Consider the following 22,310-nt stretch of genomic DNA (forward strand, 5'->3'; position numbering starts at 1 on the left):
GTACAGTGGAGATGAAATGTCGTGGCTGCTGCCTCCTGGAGCATGTGAGTTCGTCTAGCTGTTAAAAGGCCTTCAACTAATCAACTTGGTATGTGTCCATTTTCTTACCGTACCTCAGTGCCGTTTTCGCCCCGCTTCATCATGTTTAAAGGAGCACTTCACTCAATTTCAACCTTATCTTCGTATAATTCACCCTTTGTCAGCCTTCTGATTGGTCCCTGACCCTGACTGACTAACCAGCAGGCTCTTTCTGGCTTGTTCCGCCCTCGTTCCACCTTGTTTATGTTGAATTTGCTACATTTTTGGAAAAAACTAAAAACAAACATGATATGCCCAGTCACCATGCTGCACCTGTGATGTTCCTTTTGGTTAGAAAGCCCAAACCACACCAAAGGTAACGGTTTTAAGGTTTTAAACGGTTTTAAGGTCTAGCTGCCCTTAAAAAACGTTGTGTCCCGACCTGACACTTTAAGGTCTGCTATTGAAAAAGAAATAATAATAATCTTGAAGAAATTTGGATTTTGTTTTTAAAACAAATCTTGTATGGGTGTCTCCCTGGCACAGAATATTTTCAGATGGAGTCCCGCAGCTAAATGTATATCAATGTCTGTCTGTCTGAGAACCACTGAGTTCCATGAAGTTGGGTTTAAAAGGGGCGAAGTGGTCCTTTTTTTAAGGCAGGCAGGCAGGCCCCAACCAAGCGTGTCTCGGAGCCAGAGACTGGGTGGTGCCGCTTATCAAGCTAATACTTTATGAAAGTAAATAATGAAGCAATGTGAAAACGCGGCCCTTGCTCCTAAATGGAACCACATGGCCCAGCTGACCTTCCACCGTTTGTTTGAATTCTCCGGTTACACCGTTGCCACGGATACCTCGCCGTCTTCTCACTCTTGTTTGAGTTAGTGAGATGTCGTAACAAACTTGATATAATTCTCTCCCCCCCGCCCGCGGCCCGCCCTCCTCCGGGTGAGCTCTGGCCAGTTGTTTGGAAATGCGTGTGTCCAGTTGTAGTGTGCATGGAAACCTGGCGACACGCAGGCTGGTGTTGTGGCCAACGTTTTAATACACATGCAAAACAATAACATCTGCAATCGCTGCAGTCTGCCGCCTCATGCTGAGAGAGAGAGAGAGAGAGTGCACAAGTGTTGGGCAACAAGTTCCTCTAGACATGCAATACCTTACTCTTTACAGTGGGGCGGCAGTGGCTCAATACCTTACTCTTTACAGTGGGGTGGCAGTGGCTCAATACCTTACTCTTTACAGTGGGGCGGCAGTGGCTCAATACCTTACTCTTTACAGTGGGGCGGCAGTGGCTCAATACCTTACTCTTTACAGTGAGGCGGCAGTGGCTCAATACCTTACTCTTTACAGTGGGGTGGCAGTGGCTCAATACCTTACTCTTTACAGTGGGGCGGCAGTGGCTCAATACCTTACTCTTTACAGTGGGGCGGCAGTGGCTCAATACCTTACTCTTTACAGTGCGGCGGCAGTGGCTCAATACCTTACTCTTTACAGTGGGGCGGCAGTGGCTCAATACCTTACTCTTTACAGTGGGGTGGCAGTGGCTCACGGGTAGAGTGGCCGGCAGAACGGCTGGATGGGAAACCGTGAGGTTCCCGGTTTGATCCCGGGCTCCCCAGAGTTAGTGTCGAAGTGTCCTTGAGCAAGACTCTGAACCCCTAATTGCTCCCAGTGTGCAGGTTGGTGCCTTGCATGGTTTCCCCTGCCATTGGTGTGTGAATGGGTGAATGTAATGTGCAATTTATGTAAAGCGCTTTGGATAAAAGCACTATATAAATGCATCATTTACAGTAATTACATTATGGAATACTTGGTATCACAAGTAATCAGTGGTGGAAAGTAACTAACTTAACCTAACAAAGTAACATTTTGAGGTATTTCTTTTTACTTTACTGGAGTATTTCCAATTTTCTGTATTTTTACTTCTACTCCACTACATCTCAGAGACAAATATTGTACTTTTACTCCACTACAATTATTTAAACACTTTAGTTACTTTGTAGATTCTGATCAGTTCTACATTGCAGTATTGATGCCTTAAAAAACTTTTTTAGTACTTTTCCCACCACTGAAAGTAATTAGATACGTTACTCGTTATGCTACTATATTGCTTTCTCAATTTACAGAAGTGATGTACTGTACCTGTCTGGCCTGCTTCATTTAGATTTAAATATATTTTATTGGAACAGTAAATAATTTATCTCACAGGGGGAGTCGACAATCAGGCAAACTTCAGACCCGTCTGAAGTGTGCGGTGGAACTATACTTTTATTTTATTTTATATTGTGTGTGTGTGTGTGTGTGTGTGTGTGTGTGTGTGTGTGTGTGTGTGTGTGTGTGTGTGCGCGTGTGTGCGTGTGTGTGTGCGTGCGTGCGTGCGTGCGTGCGTGCGTGTGAAAAAAACATTGGTGTTACACTAAAAACTTGGCTTCCCATCATGCACCTGCATGTGCAGTGTGAAGCAGCGCCACTTTGTAACCTGTTGGTACCCAAAACAGACAGACATTACGGACACACAAAGTACATGTTGGAGACGGTGTGCCACCACTCAAAAAGATCACCAAAGAACTAAAGTACTACAGTACTTGTCTATGTTTTCCTTTTTGTCTTGTTTTGTTTTGTTATGTTGGTTATGTTTGTTTTGTCTTGTTTTTTTTGTTTTTTTTCCGTTGTATGTTTATACCAAGGGCTGGCATTATAAGCTGAGGCTTCTGCCAATACTCCCTTTTGGTCAACAAAAAAACTGAATACATTGTACATTTTGATTTAAATGACCAATAAACTTGAACTACTTGTAACTGGGGTAAAGTATAGGCTAATATATTTTACGTTGCTCCCCATTGTGCCTAGCATTGGCCTGCCTTCACTCGCTGTGTCTGAACATGCAAGCTCGTATATATTTTTCGGCGAAGAGATTTGGTTGTGCTTCGAGAGGTCAAAAAGCAGTAGTCTGGAACTCCTATACTTTTCAGGATTAGAATAAAAAAACGGCAAAAATAGCAGATCGAGCTTGTGGATCTGCTACTTTTGCTACTTTTGTCTGGCGCTGTAGTTTGTAGTATAAAGTATAGATAGCATTAATTTATGAAAAATCAGACCTGTCTGAAGAGAGTGGTGCAACAGCACCCCCTGTTTTTCGTGCTCAGACAGACCCAGGGACAGACCCAGAGAACCAGGGACCCAGGGACACACATAGCTGTCTATAGGAGTAGTTGTACCACTCAACAAAATAAGAGCAGAAAAACTGTTTTCTGGCAACGATATAGGCTATAGGGTTTTGAGTGGTTACGTATTTGAAATCAAGTGAGGTTCATGTGAATGTATCTGCCTTTTCATCAGGAGAACGGACAGAGAGGGACTTGATTTCTATGAAGCCCCCCCTCCCCCCACCCAACCCCTAAAAAAAAAGTTCTCCATTACACAATTGGCATGTTTAAACCATTAAAGTCCTCATCACCATAATCCATATGCCCAGTCTTATGTAATCCATCCATACAGCACATGTACTCGCCAGACACAGAGTACCGTGTCTATATGGAAATGAACACGTTCAGTGCACGCGCACATGCACACGCGGACACACATGGACGCATGCACAGACACACGCACACACACACACACACACACACACACACACACACACACACACACACATGCACACACACGCACAGATCTGGGAAGTATCCAAGCAAAAAAAAAGAAAACAGCTTTGCAGTTGGCTGAAATCAGCCCCCTGGAGGGAACGCCTTCCTCTACCGGTGGAAGAAATACTGTTTTTATTTTGTAGAAATACCACAATAAGGAAATACTCTGTTACAAGTATACGTAAAGTGCATTTATTGCAGCTTGACAGCGTGCTGTGGGTTCGAATCCCGATCTCGACGACCTTTGCTGCGTCTCACTCCCCGTCTCTCTCTCTCTCTCTCTGCCCATTTCTTGTATATCTCCATTGTCACTATCAACAAAGGCAGAAACGCCACAACACGACGCGATGCATGGAGTCATTTACTGACAAGTTGGAGTTCATGAAATTCAACAGAAAAAGGGAGTTAAAATCTCAAGAAGGGGTGTGCACCGGATTGTCTGGTTGAGTCATTATTATTAGGACATTTTACCAGTAGTCAACAGTTGAGAAACAGTGGGATGTATACACATGGGATGCATAGCAACTTAAGTGTTAACTTACAAAAGCACTAATCTTAGCCCATATCCCCACCCAACACAATAGTGGTCCCCATGTTGATTCTAAGTCAGGGTGGTGGTCCCTGGTTCACAATCAGTTGAAAACCCCTGGTCTAACCCATTTAGTTCGCTCTGAAATAATATATATTCAAAGATTTGTGCCACATTTTCACGATTTTTCAAAAATAGTAGACCTACAAGCTCGTAGCCCGCCACTCGGTGGCGCGCTATGAGCTTGTAGATCTGCTATTATTCAATAGCTAAATTATAACATAATGCTTAGTTAAAACACCAAAAGGGGTTCCTGCACAAAATGGGTAAAGCAGATCCAAGTCATCGCCAAACCATAATAAATATATTGCTCATTTTATATATTCAATAAATATATATTCCATCCATTCTTGAGATGTTCTGAGTTGACTGAAATATTTTTGAATAGCAAAAGTATAAAATGGGGCTTAATTGGTTAATGTACAGTATGTTTTGTAATAACAATCTAAATCTGCAAAATTACTAGTAACTAAAGCTGTCAAATAAGTGGGAGTAAAAACCACTTTGCCTCTGAGATGCAGTATAAAGTATTGAAAAATCACACCCGTGTGAAGTGAGGGACGCTCTTATCATCGTACATCATCATCGTACATCATCATCATGCATCATCTCATACTGGCCAGAATGCCTGTTGCCACAAATTTACGTCATATTTGACCTAATTTCTCCTTTCATTGTCGATGGCAAATATGAGATGTGTGGGGACAAGATGATGCAAATTTTCCCTTCATTGTCAAAGGCATTTAATGTTTGTGTTGCGGACATTTTGTGAAGACAATCACAATTTGCATCTTCACCTTCGTCATAAATGTTTGTGTTTACACAAACACTCCAAATTGTCCATTCATTGTCAATGGTATTTCATGCTTGTGTTAGGACAAAATTTGGGTTACACACACACACACCAAAAGCTGGACATAGGAGGGGCTAGCGCAGCTGTACAGTACAGTCCTGGAGTAAATGTACTCCAGTAACTGCTAATGTAGCCGAGTAGAGAAGTCAAGTAAATGAAAACCACAGAATAAAACAAAAGCAGTTTTAATTCAATATGACTTTTCTTTTTATTCATCAAACTCACCAACGGCACTGAAGCACTAAAAATGTTTTCCAAACTAACAAATAAGGCACATTTTGGAATGCCATTTCATGGACGTGAATAAACAGGCCTGGAGGGACTTTTCTAAACATCATGATCATTCTTCCCCGAAATCCTTTTCATCCCAACCTCAGGTCCGCATTTCTGTCCAATTCAGATATTACATTGTTGCAATAACAATACGCTCAAAAATTATACAGACATCAAAGGATATAAACATGACTTTCTAATTGACCACATACGCGCAAGTGTTAACACATTACATTCAGTAACTAGGTATTATTTTGTATGGGTTTACACACTATCGGTAGATGAAATATTTCATGACTATAGCAACGATCAGTTAGAAGTCATTGACGATGTTAAAAAACAACAAACAAAAACAAAAACCAATACGTAGCCTAACTATGCCACTGTGCAGAATTTAAATAAGTGTACATTGCACAATATATTTCATTCAAAACCAAACTCATGCACATGCAAACTCTAAAATAGTCCTTTGTCACACATACTTTATGCACAGAAATACACACTTCCTAAACTAGGAATAACACCATAGTCTTTTTTTAATATATATACTGTATATTTATAATAGTTTCTTGTCATTGCTGCTTTAAGCAAACTACAACTCACAGTTTAACGTGCTTATTATAATACAGTGGTGAGTATCGGTCACTATAATAAAGAGAGAAGGATTCTGCATGTTAACACCATAGTTTTTTGCTTATTCACCAATATTTCAATGGCACAAAGAATTTGATATACAAAACATGTACGTTTCTCTTCATAACATTGTAATAGTTGCATACAAAATTAATAAATGCTACTGTATGGACGCAAGATGGCAGATCACAGGCATAATTGGTTACACAAATTAGCGCTTGGATATTGTGGCTTATTCAACACGATAACACCATAAAAAAACACAATGGCTTATAATTGAGAAAGGGTATTAATTATGTACCAGCTTTTTAATAATATTCTATGTAGACAATAATATTTCCTTCTTAGTGTAACTTTGTTGCATATTCTATACAAAAAGTGTGGTAAAAAATCTTTCCATAAATATTTCTGTAGGATAAGCCCTCAGATCATTGTAAAACGTAGAAAAGGAAAAAAAAACTCCCAGCTTGTTTATTTCTCAGCAATAGGCCCTTCTTCACATAAAAAAGCTTCGACATTGCATAACACTTCAAAAGAGCTACTATCCTTGAAAATCATGGCCATCGAATATATACATAAAACAGTCACTATAGTAAATATCTTTGTCAGGGAAATAACTCTTTGAGTTGTTGCAAATTGCTCTTAAAATTTCAACATCTATTAAGTTTTCCAAAATACACATATTGCTCATAGAAAATAACAAATTCAAACTGAAAAGGTACTAGAAAAGTCAAGTATACAGTCTGTAATTCAAGGCAACATACATCCGATAACAATTGTAGAGATTATTTTCAAATTATAGCATTTATCTGTCACTCCCATAATCCATTGGCTCCTGATCTGCCAGTTCAATGGCCTTTTTTATGAATGTCTTGCAACATTCAAGACAAGGAGATTTTATAGAGCTATTTTCTCATTCATGTTCTGCCAGAACTCTCGATAAAGTATTGTAACATAGCTGTGTTCACAAGGCGTTACTGGTATTTACTATTTTCACAACCAACACATTACAACGTAGAAAATAGATAGCATACATACTATTACGTTTCAGATGAAAAACAAAGTAGACTTAACCACATGAACCCTACACTGTGCCCAGAACAAGTTCAGGTGAACATTCTGTGAAAATAGCCGATCTATTGTGAGATTGTACAGTAGATCGGCAATGTTCAGGGGGGAAAGGGGGACCAACTGCGGTCAATTAAGTAAACAGGGTTTAAATGGATAATATAATTGAGACTAGATTAGTGTCATCATCACACAAAGAAACAGAAAGAAGCCATTAAGCTCAATTTATACTCCCGTCACTTGCCGCCAAGAACTGACGCTCTTGACGGGAAGCGACCCCTACGTCGTACGTTGGAGTATAAAGTAGGATTTTACAGTACTGAAAATGGATTGTTCCCAACAATGTAACGGGTCAAACGAGAGTCCTTCACTCAACCTGCTCAAACCCACTCACTGACATGCAAGAACGTGCATCACTGGTTTTGCAACCGACCGGGACTTTCACTCTAATTCAAACATCAAGTGCTTTTATAAGTAAATTGGTGACATACACTGCAGTGGATAGTTACCATGGTATCTTCTATCTTCCACATGTACTGTGAGGGGCATACTGTGAAGACATTTTCCTGAGGGCAGCTGCAGGCAGCGTCTTAATTCTGGGCGCACTAACAGTCCGACAGGCATTAGTCCGACACCCTTATTTTCAATTTCAACTAGGGCTAGAGTTTTTGGAAGCGTTTCTAGTTGAGAACCTTGCATTTTCAGCTGGGAAGAACCAAGTCTTTGTGTGTGTGTGTGTGTGTGTGTCACGCGTGTGTTTCTTTAGGTAATCAGTGTTGTGGTTTTCATAAAATCCAACGTATACAAGATACAAGGCGTGCAACACGCTGTAGTGTGTCCCAATGCAGTCTGTCTAAGAAATTACATGTTTTGGTTTTATATATATATATATTCCTTACGACAACAGACCACAGTGGGATATGGTTATTGCCAGCTGGAAATGTTAGTTTAGTTCATGTCTCCAACTCGGTAAAGGCTGTTGAGAACTTGAGGTAAATGCCACAATGACGGGTCAGATTCTCAATGTTAAGAGTGGGAATGGTACATGTTCTTTATGATCTGTCTTCACATCTTGAACCATAAAAGCATAAAACTTGGCCAAACTTTGCTACACATCGCCGTTAGCACATGCTCATGTTTCACTCTATCTCGAAAGCCCTAACCCATGTCTGAATTATTTATAATGTCAAATGTTCACATATATACAAAACATTTCTTGGTATTTTAAAGTGATTTACGTTTGTGTGTGTGTGTGTGTGTGTGTGTGTGTTTTGTAAGGTACATGCGTTGTATCATATAACGTGGACCAGATTGTATCAGTCTAGATAGAAATACATGCATCCTCAAAAAAAGAAAATCATTCACAAAGTAAGAATTTCCATAAAAGTAAGAACCTTTATAATTATAACCTTCATAATATAGACTACACGTCCAGATTTGCCATATAGTACTTTACGAGCTAAAAGTAAAAATAGGCTACTACAATGTTTCTAAACAGAGGATACCTCCCCTCCATTGTAGACATTGGTTTGTATTAGTAAGGGGGTAAACTTAACCCATCATCACTTTCAGTTATGTCCTCGGATAATCCAAATCTCATCCCATCACAAGTCGACCTGTCCTGTCTGTCTGTATTCCACAGCATCATGCTTCATCAACATTAAGGGATATTTCACTTAAAAAAAAAATATGTATTTATTTATTTCATCGTCTAGTCAGGTTTATGTGAACACCCCAGACCGTTTTTACATTGCTCGATTCAGTATTTAGATATTTGATATTAATTTTAGCTGGCCTGCCCCCTTCCTATACAAACCCATTGTCAACTTCAACCAACATTTGAACCGTCCGTGATAGATTCATTGAAAACACCCAACGTTTTTTTTTCTGGTGACTTATATTGTGCTTCTTATACGTGAGGGCTGTGTATTTTCAATTACTGTTTTGATTTTTTTTAATAATTACTTTGGAAAAGAACCTCCTCCAGGAGGTGGCCGGAGGAGACTAAATCATCAAAACGATTTTCTTTTTAAATAAAGGAAAACCATAAATGAAAAATGAATCTAACATGCTTAAAATGGAGTTTGAAGTTACAATGGGTTTGTATAGGAAGGGGGCGGAGCAACTTAAAACCTGTCTGGGGTGTTCACATGAGGCCTGAGTAGACGATGAAATGACTGAATTTTTTTTTTGAAAGTGAAACATCCCTTTAATTTAATCTCTGTCGCTCGACGGTGTCACCCGCCGCCGAGGAGCGATCTTTAACCACATGAACCCTATAGCGGCCCCCGTTCCGCGGTGCCAACACTTACTCGAAAAACAGCGCGAGCTTGTAGATCGGCTGTTCTCGGAAAGAGATGTTCCGTATATTATGGAAATACCAGCGAACCTATAGTACAGATCCCTGCCGGATCCGGGTCAACTAGGGTGCTTTCTAAGCTGTATGTTGAGATCATGGTCGTCCCAGTCTTATAGACTCTTCCAATGCATCACCTTCTTCTGGACGTTCCTTATAGATTTCCACTATAAATCAGGGCGTTACCCTTTCAGCTTCACTGTAACCTCCCAATGTCTAATATAAGGCATCAATAGGTCCTTGTACTGTACTTAAATGTGTGCTTTTAAAAGTCAAATGAAAGACATCATCTCCGGGTGACGCGTTTTGCGTCTAATTAAGGTTTTTACAGGTGTGAACATTCAACGGTCTGCAACCAGTTTGTGTTTGGTAATGTTACATTTTTGAAAAATAACCCCAAACGAAACTAAAAACTAAGCTCACCGATTGCTTTGCATATCAAAGTTGGACTATGAATGTACAAAATGGCTAGAGCATGCTCTAACCACCGGCATGGGAACTACTGTTATTGCACTGATGCCTTTTGGAGAAAACAAGTACAACGTTTTGTGAAATGATAGCAACCCAACTTACGTGTCATAATTGTACATAAACAAGGCTATGTATGGCAACATAAATAGGAAATGTAAATAAACCATTATCTATGCACAAGAACTATGCTTAAACCTACAGTAGTTTCTATATGGACACGTGGAACGCAGTAACACAATATTGTGGTATAGTACATGACGGAACAAAAAAGAGAAAACATTTCTATAAATGTCCCAGTTAAAATTCAAATTGCACACGTAGACAGCAAGAAAAATAAATAGGCCAAAATGTAAAGCCAGGGATGAACACTATTATCACATTTATCCCTCAGTTAATTCACAGTTAATACGACGTGCTGCTGACGGACCCAACGAACCCGACGACAACGTCGAAGGCCTCGCACACATCAGCGATTCCCAACCTGCGGGCCGGAGCCCACTGGTGGGCCGTGAGGATATTGCAAGTTGGCCCCCAAATAATTGGCAAAAAACACTAAGATTTTATGATAATATAACAGTAATATATCTATATTTTTTTAAAGTAGGAACTTAAAAAGTATACTATGTTAGTTCCATTGTGCCGAGTCGGACCACAATCGATCGATTGATCGTTAAAATAAACATGCTGTGCCCTGAAAAACAAAGGGCTGCCGTGTTAAGTGGTCAGATGGGTGGTCCGCGGAACGCTTTAAAAAAAAACATTTTCGAGACGTACGTGCGTGGGACCCTGACCCAGAAGAGGCTGCATGGGAACCACTGATGTGCATTATAAAATACCATCATTAACGAGGCCCTGGCGTAACGCTCAACACATCACCACGCACTTCACTTGGCAGGGAAACGGAAGGCAGATCTCTGTAAACACAAAATCTACAAAAACCCCAAAATGAGGTAATTCATTGTGACCAATAGAGTGCCACGTTTCAACGACGTCCTAAAAGCAGGAAATCAGTTCGTCATGGGTTCCCCGGACAGAGGCAGGGGCGATCTTAAAATTGATTATTTTTGTTCTTAATTACATTTTCAGAAGTAGCCAATCTACTGCAAGCTCCCGATGTGTTGTGATGCAACGCATTGTGAGCTTGTATTATGGCTATTTTCGCGTATAGTACACATCATACTTAGTTATACTACAAAGTACAAAGTATACAGAACTTAAGTGATTAATTTCCAAAAAACTTGTGATTTCATGTTTTAGAACATACGTACGCAGAGCCTTGCTTCAGAGCTCATTTTCGTAATTTATCCCAAGCACAATGCAAAAACAAATATGCTCTATGTATGCACATACGCCATTTGGGAAATAACTCTTCCTACTTCTGGGCCTCTTCCTGCTTCCTTCACAGGTGTTACCTATGATACTAATTAAAGCTCTGTTCCATTTACTGTACAGTGGTTCTCAAACCTTTTAATTTCAAGGACCCCCACAACTCAGAGTGTACAAATGGAACCAAATTTATTTCCATTTGTACACTAGAGTTACACACTCGTACGGGACCATTTGGAACCCATTCAAGGAGACTTTGAGACCCACTGGTGTAGCAGAGTGTTTCCACTTCCAGTGAGCCAACATGCACAATAGCAGCACCCTCACTCTGTTTGACCAGAACGGTACAGAGCCTTCATTAGTATCATCATCGGTAACACCTGTGAAGGAAGTCAGAATAGGCCCGGAAGTATAGGAAGAGTTATTTCCAAAATGGCGTGTGTGCATACAGCCTATTCATTTGTCAATGTGCGGTAGGAGCCCATGGTGTAGATAACGTCTGCGTTGGAAGACGCCATCTCTGACGTGGCATTCTACTTAGGTGGCAATACTGTCAGCGACAACGATAAAACGTGCCTATTGCTAGTATTTCATTGCAGTGATCAGTTGTCGGTACACATACTTAAATAAATGGTTAATGTGGTTTCTGGTACATCAGGACCTGCGTTAGCATTGAGAATATTTACACTCCTTGATTTTGGCAAGCTTCTTCTTTTTTGTTTTCTCCTTCACTTTTCACAAAAGAGCACTTTGCGGCTACGAATCACACGGGATAGTGATTGATCCCAAGTCTATATAGGGCCTACCCTGTAATGTTTCATTCCTGATCCTAATCTTGGGGGATGGGGGGCACCAATCACGGGGTAGGAGGGGAGGGCTGTTGAACTGCTGAAACCCTGCGTTTGTGTTTTTTTGGGGGGGGTTGTGGGGCTTTCTGGTGCTTTCTGCTGAGGATTGGGGAGGGGGCAGGTTGTACCAAGGGGGGGTGCTACTGCGTACTGATTTAGGTTCTGGAACATGAGAGCGAAGGAGAGGAGGAGGAGGCGGGAGGACACTTATAGGACACTGGTTCTCAACGTGGGGTCCGCGGACACCCAGGGGTCCTTGATGGGGGGGGGCGTTGGTTCCAGGGGAACCAACGCCCCAAGTGGGGCAAGTTAGGAACCTAAAAGAGACTCACTTATAGGTCCCTAACTCAGAGAGTGCACAGAGGAGTGACAAAGAATGCACCACTCCCTGAATTAATTGAATACTGAGGCATTTTGCAGTGTATAGATGCGCTGCATGGGGATCCCAGAGGAAAAGAGAAACAGTTTGATACTGGGGGGGGGGTTCATTGACATACGGTACGAAGGATGTCCGTGGGGGGGGACGGGGGGGGGACGTTGTGAGAGGCGTTGCGGGGGACAGAAGGGGTTGCTCATGAGCGGAGGGAGTGCAGGGTGATGATGGGGTCATTATTGTACGCGGCGGCAGTAGTAGCCCAGCACTTTGCATTTCTCACACAGGTGTTGGGGATGCTCCTTGCTCTGGTCAGACACGTCCAGACCGTCCGGCTTCTCTAAAGGCCGCTGAGAGAGAGAGAGAGAGAGAGAGAGAGAGATAGAGAGAGAGAGAGAGAGCGAAACAGAAAAACTGTCAAAAATTACAGAGAAAACATATGTGCTTTTTACCCAACACCTGTACGCACGCACGCACACGCACACGCGCACACACACACACACACACACACACACACACACACACACACACACACACACACACACACACACACACACACACACACACACACACACACACACACACACACACACACACACACACACACACACACAGCCTACTTTATTTATTTATTAATAACCAGACTCCACTGAGCTGTATACGCAGCTGCTTCTTTGACCACAATTCTTTACTCTCAAACAGACCAGACCCCACACTTTCTTCTTCTTTTCTTCTTCTTCTTTCTTTACAATTGCTTGCAGAGATATGGCAAAGTGCCGTCACCATATCAATCATTCCTGTTTAACGGCTTGGTATTAAAGAAACAGCTCCAGCAGACATTTGACAATAAAGGCCTGCGATGATAATACCAGCAAACTACACTTGGAAAGGTTTTTCTTGGACGCAGCGTGAAGGACAGAGTACATTTCTGAGCCAAAAAACCTGGATGTTGTTTTAACAATGCCTCTACAGGATTCTCTTTCCCATCTATTGTTTTTCCTTTTCCCCCCAACATGGCTATTCCTTCCAAGCAGACCAACTGAAGGAAAGCAGGTTACCCTGGGTCATCGCAAGGAATTATTTCTGTCCTCAGTTTGTCTGCCAGCTAGGAACTGTGAGGACTTCACCGATAGAAGTTCCACGCACTTCCAAGTTCCTGTGGAAACTTCGTTAAAGACATCAAATGTATCTGCCGTGGGTGGGTGTTGTTGGCAAGCAAAGGATCACGTGATAAAAATCTAAATGTTATATTATGCTGTATATAATCTGGATTTATGGAAGAGCAAAGGCTATGGTGCTTTTCATTGATTTAATAAAGGTTTGGGGAGCGCCCAGATTATCATTTAGTTTACATCATGTTGACTCTTCATGTGACCAACGGCGCTCTGACTTAAGGTGTGTTACCCGTTCAAATCATATCATATAAATAACGGTAATGGGTTGCACACACCAAGACTGCATTTCAGTCATTTATTCTTGCATTTTGGACAGGAGACAAACGTTTTGGCTATCCAGCCTTCACACTGATGAAGGCTGGATAGCGAAATGTTTGTCTCCTGTCCAAAAATGCAAGAATAAATTACTGAAATGCAGTGGTGTGTGCGACCCATTACCGTTTACATCGGCTTCGTTAAGACCTCCATATTATTATGGTCAATGCCTGTGTGAAAAGTGGGAGCGATCGGTGCAGGCGGTGAGGAGATACGGCGGTGTTTCTGACACACAGACAGACACACATTCAGACAGACATTGACTAGTATGATGATGATATGATGATGATGATATGATGATGAACGCTAGAGTCCCTGTTCTGGGAATGTCATTATAGGCGAACAAGAAGGCAGCGCGTTATCCCAGTTTTTAACTTCTATTATGAACTGGCCACTTCAATAAATGCCCTTTAACTTTTTTTTCACAAGAAGAGTGCCTTCATGGGGTTCTGCTTCCTTAGCTGAACATTCCAGGTGATTCTTTTTCAAAGTGTCAAGAGTTTGGAAGCGCTCGTTTTTCAATAAGGCAACGTCCTACAGCCTCCTGCATTATGTGTAATTTAGAAACAGGTGGTACACGGGGCCGCTGAGTGATTTATAACGAGTGCTTTCAAACTCCAACGCTTCGCTGCTCAATCTTTTGCCACTCAGTCTAGATGAGGGAGGCGGGTTCCGGTGGAAAAGTATGTGATGCATGTGCATATACTCTATAGTGGACATACAGTACATTGCACATCTAAGCTTGTGTGTAATGACGCGCTGTGTGTGCGCGCGCGCGTGTGTGTGTGTGTGTGTGTGTGTGTGTGTGTGCGTGCGTGCGTGCGTGTGTGTGTGCGTGTGTGTGTGTGAGAGATTGGCAGTGGTGTGGCTGCACCTGGACTTCATTGGTAATCAGTGAGTCTAGGAGAAACTCCACTCCAGGTCTTTTAAGCGTTTGCCATCCTGTACTGAATGTTTGCTATGTGTCTGTTAACAGGTTAAATGCCGACAATTTTACGGTACGTCTTTCAGGCTAGACTGCCTATGTTTAAAGTTACCTTTGAACAGCCAGTGCACCGACCGCTGAGTTGCTTGTCATGAAAATCCATTTTAAAACGGTGTAATCGCTTGTTGTAGTGTAGAAAAGTACTCCATAGTGGCGATCACAACAAAACACCGGGCAGCGCACGGCTTCTTCCTCCGGCAGATTCGCCATTGTAAACAATAGGGACTCAATTTCCCATAACCCTTTTGTAACTGTTGCCACTATAAGTAATATAATTTGTTTATTTCTCTAAGACAAAGTTCATAAGAAGGCTAAACTAAGTTCATGATTGTTTATATTTCTAAAAGGTCTAAGTTCATAATTAAGAAGTTTATAGTTAAGTCACATTCATGTTAAAGCAAAGCAAAGCAAAGTTCTTTGTTTACCCAGGGAAGTGGACTAAGCTCGAGATGCTTGTTTACAGCCACACCCTGCTCATAGAACATTTCATGGTAGGGGTTCAATGCCTTAAAACATTATTTCATTTATTTTGTGTCAAGTTGTTGTAATGCTTTTATTTTGAAGGGTCAAAGCCACATTCTGTGTCTCGTTTGGTCTGCTCTCATGTCAATTGGTACACAGAAGTTTTGTGTATGCAATCAAGCCACAAGCAGCTAGAAGCAGCAAGGTGCAGCAGCTCCGTTTTACACTGGCCACACAAAGAGACTTTAAAGTTATAAGAAAGGTCACAAGAGACTGTCTAACTGTCATAAGAAAGGTTATAAGGACCTGAAGACTCAAGTGATGCCCTTTGTTTTGCACGCAGCCAACAAGGTATTTATTTTTATTTTTATGTCTGTATTTACTATTTGACTTGTGTAAAACTGTTTGCATCTACATGCTGTGCATGTAATTTTATGTTAATTGTAACGTGCTTGTTTTATTGTATTGTTTATAGTTTTCACAGTGAATTTGGAGGATGCACAAGCCTTCAAAAAAATCAGTAGAGGAAACCACTTGTGTCTGTCTGTGCTTGGAGGAAGTTACACCTTTGCACGCCGGAGCGACGGACCTTTTTGCGATAAGAGTTAAGACGAAGAACCTGCATTTAAGTCCATCATTTATTCTGATTCCTCCCCAAAAGCCCCATCTGTCCTGACCCCTTATCAGACATTTATAAATGATGAAACATGTTTAAAAAAAACATTCAAAACTAGAAAGATTTTGTGCAATTGGACGCTGTGTTCTTCATTTGCGGCATGTTGTGCACAGGACACTTGAGCCTATTTTATCAAGTCATAAGATTGATAACGCAACTTGTATTTTTTAATACCATTTACAATATTACATTAATGCAACTGCAGTGCTTTATAATCCAGCGATGGAGCCAAATGTCTCTCGGTTTGATTTTCTCTTTTAATTTTAACGAGACGAGCTGGATCTCCCCCAATACCATAAGTAACCACACACACCACTAATGTGACCGCATTCCCCTCACAGGGTCTGGGCTCAACTCAATGTTGGCTGAAGGCTCTTTTTCATAGTTTACCATTTAAACGTTTTAAAGTAAAAGACTTGAGCAACCTCAGGTCTTAGAATGTTACAAACATTAACATGTGAATATAGGTATGCAACACTTTTTCTGTATGTATGATCTTATATGTGTGATTATAAGGCATTATACTGTATAATTACAATATGAGAAGGTTTGAGAAACACTGTGCATATACATATACACATCTGAATCCTGTATACCTGCTTGTGCGGGTACACGTTGATGTGGCACTTGATACATTCTTGTCCCATGTTGGCCCAGGAGTTTCCACTCATCCACTTCCTCTTGCACTTGGGGCACTTGTACTCGCCGAAGCATCTCTTCTTCCCTTGGTACGGAGTCAGCCCTTCTCCCTTGGGCCGGGCCTGTGAACGACAACACACACACACACACACACATTGGTACGGAGTCAGCCCTTCTCCCTTGGGCCGGGCCTGTGAACGACAACAAACATTTAACAGGCCTGACGTCGAAAAAAAAATCTTCTAAATCATGACAATTTTCTGAAAGATTTGAGGCACATTTTAACGATAAAAAAAAAAAAAGCAGACCTACAAGCTCGTAGCGCGCCACTCGGTGGCGTGCTATGAGCTTGTAGATCTGCAATTTCAATTCAATAGCTAAATTATAACAATGTTTAAAACACCAAAAGGGGTTCCCGCCCAAAATGGGTTAAAACAAATCCAAGACGGTTTAGTATAATATTAAAGGATTTATACAAAAAAAACATTTTTCTTTGCTTTCTGTTCCCAGACAACGCTTTCAGTGAGAACAAACTATATATTCAACTGCCAAAAACTAAATGACGGAACATTGCGGTAACACACTTTTTCCCCCTCCCCCTCAATGAAAGTACAGTACAGACGCTCTTCTTTCTTTTGAGATATTTGGTGTTTACGTAGTCATACAAGAAAATATTCTGCGGGCCTTGAAAGATTAGTGACAAGGAAACGCTCCCAAACGCTGGCAGCGGCTGCAGTGTGTTCAAGTGGAAACTGTGGCGGTAAACGAGTTAAGATAGCAGTGATGTATTGCAGAACGTACTGTGTCCTGTGCTACCGGTGTTTAAGGTAGCTGTGAGTGATATCATCGCCTTCTTTAGTGCTATTCTCGCCTCATTTTTGAACTCTCCTTCAGGAATTACAGCGCAGTATATTCCTTCAGCGTGGTGAAATGAAAAACACATGATAATAATGGACGGTGCATGCAGGGTTTTTTAACAGGGCGTTGTGTGAGCTGTAGAACCCAACCTTTGTCATGCCAAGCATACACATCCAGTTTCATCATCACAGGGCCACTCCCTACCAGCGCTGGAAAGTGACGAAGTACATTTAGGCCTATACTTAAGTCTACTTCATTACAATTTTGAGATATTTGTACCTTACTTTAATTACAACATTTGGATCCGAGATGTCGAATATAATTATTATTATTAAGTATTGGACTTTTAATTCTATTCGACTACATCTCGGATCCAAATGTTGTATACTTTTATACTTTTATTATTAGAGATTATTTATTATTACAAAAATTACATTAACCACTTCGACCCTAGATACACTTCCGCTATTTGAAAATAGCCGATTGTGAGCTTGTAGATCTGCTATTTTTATATTATTTATGGGCTTTTATATTTTTAATATTTTAACACATCTACAGTTGAAAACGTCTGCATAATGACTACTTTTACTTCATAGGTATATCTTTGTACAGAGTATTTCTATATCACAATATTGATACTTTTACTTTTAAGTAAAACATTTCAGTACTTTTTCGCACCACTGGCCAGTGGCCACTACCTATAGCCATTTAGGACAATATATACAGTAATATACAATATAGGATTGCGTCATTGAACATTTTACTTCCATTACAGCTGTGTGAAATTATTCCTGTTGATTCTCAGGAGAGAGATGATTACAACAAGCCAGTCAGCCATGAAAATAAAGCACTCTGGCTCGCACGTGCGTGCGTGCGTGTGCACACACACACAGCCATGAAAAAGCACTCTGGCAAGAGCAGCGTGTTATTGGGAGGGAGGGGTCGCATCACATCACATCTCTAAGTGACGTCAGGCTGGCAGCTGCACGCAGGCGGGCCAATCAGCAACATGTTGCTGTCGGGCCGCCAGGCAGTGGTGGAAAAAGTACACTCACATTCTAAACTTAATGAGTAGGGATGTCCCGATCACGTTTCTTTGCTCCCGATCCGGCCCTGATCAGAGTCCTCTTATATTCGGGCACAATACGGTAATATACGTAGGTTTAAAGTGCTGATGTAGCCTATAGACAAATGCACAGAGGGGTGTCCTGGCTGGGCGCAAGCCATTACTGAGGTGTACCTGATTAGCTTCACCTGGGCTTACAGGGCACTGGATTCATGGAGCAGTGCCTTGTAGGCCAGGTGTCTCTAATCAGCTTAATGGTATACACCTCAGTAATGGCCGCGCCCAGCCAGGACACCCCTCTGTGAATTTGTCTATAGTCATTTCTTTTGGGCGTTGTTCTTAAACCTGGCTGCTTATTTCTCTCACAAAATCTGGCAAATACGTGACGAATATTTTTATTATTCGAGCGAGGAGGAAAAAATGAGGTGGGGAGCAGCAGAGAATGATCTATTTCATATACAAAGTATTCATGTTCTGGTGGCAGCTCTCCAATGGGCTGGGGGGAACGCATGCACGCCACACACACACACGCACGCACGCACACACACACACGCACACCTCTGCCCAAATGAAAGCACATCTGCCCCATTCCCCATTTCGCTGCAGGACAGGCAATTGTTTTCCTAATCGCCTTAACATCGGCTATAGATTTTTAGGGTGAATGTAAGGGGCCACAGGTTAGAATATAAGGGAGGGGGTACAAACTTTTAGAGTCGGAAGACATCGAGTCAAACACGCACACACTGGCCCAGGCCGTAGCGTAACGGTCTGGGCACCGGACTGGTGATCCAGTCGCGGTGTGCCGCGGGTTCGACTCCCGAACCCGACACGGCCTTTACCGCATGTCATCCCCCCATCTCTCTCCCGTTTCCTGTCAGCCTACTATCTGTCCCTTAAAAAATCAATAAAAGGCGTAAGCCGCAAAAAAAAAAATCTAAAAAAAAAAAAAAAACACGCACACACTATATACACACCCTGGGAGAAAATGGAGAAAATGATTATGGATTCAAAAGATTTGAGGAGTTACATGCATGCTTACAATTAGGAAAAGAGAGAGAGAGAGAGAGAGAGAGAGAGCAACTTAAATCAGCAGCATCTGGCGCTCTCCAAACGCACGCCAGCGCTTTGCCTCAGCGACAGTGAACCCACACTAACTAAGTAGGACGGGCTGCGACCCAGCCGCCGCCCAGCGCTACACAGCCATGACCTCAACCCCCAAAAAGTACGTCGTGCAGAATGTCCCATTTCAAGTTTTCAAATGTATATCAATCTTTTGAAAATATCAGATGCTATCGCGATGCATTGTGAGCTTGTAGATCGGCTATTTTCAAATGGCCAAAATGTACTGTATATAGGGCTGAAGTGGTTAATGTATGTTTTGTAATAATAATCAAAAATCTACAAAGTAACTACTAAAATAAATGTAGTGGAGTAAAAGTAGCCTACGATATCCGAGATGTAGTGGAGTAGAAGTAAAAGTATTGGAATTTGGAAATACTCAAGTACAGTACTTGTGACTTGTGAGTAAACGTATAGTTACTTTACTTTAAACTCCCCCCTGTCAGGTGAAAAGAAGCAGCTTGGACTCCTCATGCATAAAAGGAAGCATGAGGTCAGTCCACTTTTTAAGCCATATTTCACTTTCGAACATGTTTGGGGTCATTTTATCGTCTACTCAGGCTTTTGTTGTGAGCATCCCAGACATGTGTTTAAGTTGCTTGACCAAAAAACATGAACTATGTGAAATATGTACGTATGCTGCTGCAATGTCTGAAGACGCCAAACAAATCTATGTTTTATGTGCCTGTATACAGACGGACACACGATGGAACGGTAAAGAGCCTGGTGTGAGGCCGTTGCAACATGCTGCTGCCCTGAGACGAGAGAGAGAGAGAGAGAGAGAGAGAGAGAGAGAGGGGGGGATTTTAGATTCCCCAAGTCCTAAACTTTTACAGGCACACTGTTGGCATTGCACATAGTCCATATTATGAGCAAGATTAAGTGGGTTACTGCCTCTAAAGTCGTCGGTTTCAATATGATGTTGTCGGTTCAGCCCTAGTGTCTCTGCCCGTGGCCTCTGGTTCATCATCCATGATGGTGTCGCACACCAGGAAGAACCAACCTGACCTACAAGCTCAGAATACGTCGCCGACGCGATGTCGCCGGCACATGACGAACGCAGCGCAAATTAGCCACGATGACGCAAAAGATGCAACGTTTTCATACAATGCGAGCGAGCCTCATTTCTGTTGCTCGTTGGCGTAATAGGACGGGACAATGTTTTATTTAGGCCTGATTTCTGAGAAAGGCTTGCGGCCCTCGAGGGTGACGACGATGCACAACGTTCACAACGTTGGCGGTAAGTCAGCGCTTTAATATGGGACTGGCTGCAGGAGGACCACAGCCTTACAGGGCTGTGAGCCAGTGCTGACAGAAGTACTTGATTATTTTTTTAAGTACAGCACCATTGTATTTTTGTTATTACCACTGCAGAAACCTCTAATCCATTTAGGTATAACCTTGTCGATCTGCCATTTTCTGTCAAAGAGTTCCCCACAATGGGAATTCAAGTGGTTAAGTCCTATTTTAAGGGGTTCACACCAAGCAATCAGTGTGTTGGTTGGTCGGGCACGTGCCATCACATAACATCATCAGGTATGGAGCATGTGACATCACGTGACATCAGGGATGGAGATCCCTGATGATCGCTTTTGATTGATACCTGTCCAAATAAACTCTAGACGGGCCTGCCCCAAAGTTATTAGTCCAGTCACGCCCGGCTGCCGGCAAAAACTAGTTCTCAACAGGCCCGAAAATTAAGCTCTTACCCCCCATGCCAAAGCCCAGCAGTCTGCTGTCACCCAGGTGGATATGTTGATCTGACCCCCCCTTCCAAAGCGCCAGCGCTCGCCCAGCAGTCTGCTGTCACCCAGGCGGATGCGTGCACGTGACCTCGTACTGGTTGTAGGCTACTTGTGGTGAAAGCTGCCATCCACTTGTGTTAGAACCACTTTTAAAACTACGTCTTTGTATGGTCATATCTGCCCTTTATACTAATCGAAAATAGCTGATCTTCAAATTACAAGTGTGTTTGCTGAGTGTCACCGGCCTCGATAGAGGCAGAGTAATCTAGTTGAAGCTGAAGCACAAACCACAGCCAATTGACCACATCCTCATCCTCAAGACAGGCACAGAGTTGTGACTCATCACACGCACGCATGCACATACATACAAACACACACACACGCACACGCACACGCGTTTGTATTGCTACACTTGGTGATGAAACCATCACTTTGTGACGGTGATTTTAAGGAATGCCTTCTCTTTTGCCATTTTAACCCTGATCCCAAAAATGTAAAATAACTGATCCATCTATCTGACCCTAAACCATAAGTATAAATCAGTCTTAAGCCCAAACCCCTACAGCCCTAACCTGGCCTCCAGGGGTTCAACACCGTGCTGGATTGTGGTGGACATTTCTGCCAAAATTCCATTTTTGCCACGGCCATACAAAATGAGAGGACAATAATTTCATGAGAAACGCAAAGAGCTAGCCCTGAATGACCATAACAAGTATGTAACTGAGAGTTCGCACTCCGATTGCCCGGGGTTATTTAATCCATTCAATCATAGCGCCCAAGCAATTGGTGCTGTTGTTATGTTATGCCGGATGTGG

At 42.1% G+C, this 22,310-nt stretch overlaps 1 protein-coding gene across 1 annotated transcript in view; it reads right to left on the reverse strand.

Moving 5' to 3' along the window:
* Positions 1-5,290: 5,290 nt before the first annotated feature.
* The window catches only part of zcchc24 (zinc finger, CCHC domain containing 24), a 74,028-nt gene continuing 57,008 nt past the window's right edge, over positions 5,291-22,310 (reverse strand). Inside the window, exons 3-4 of the mRNA XM_083774374.1 lie at positions 16,665-16,829; positions 5,291-12,805 (exon numbers count right to left, since the gene is read on the reverse strand). Coding sequence (XP_083630500.1) covers positions 12,692-12,805; positions 16,665-16,829 — 279 coding nt within the window. The 3' untranslated portion in view covers positions 5,291-12,691. The remainder of the gene's footprint in view (positions 12,806-16,664; positions 16,830-22,310) is intronic.

Source organism: Protomyctophum parallelum (genome assembly GCF_964188405.1).
Source record: "Protomyctophum parallelum genome assembly, chromosome: 10".
NCBI classification, from domain to species: domain Eukaryota; kingdom Metazoa; phylum Chordata; class Actinopteri; order Myctophiformes; family Myctophidae; genus Protomyctophum; species Protomyctophum parallelum.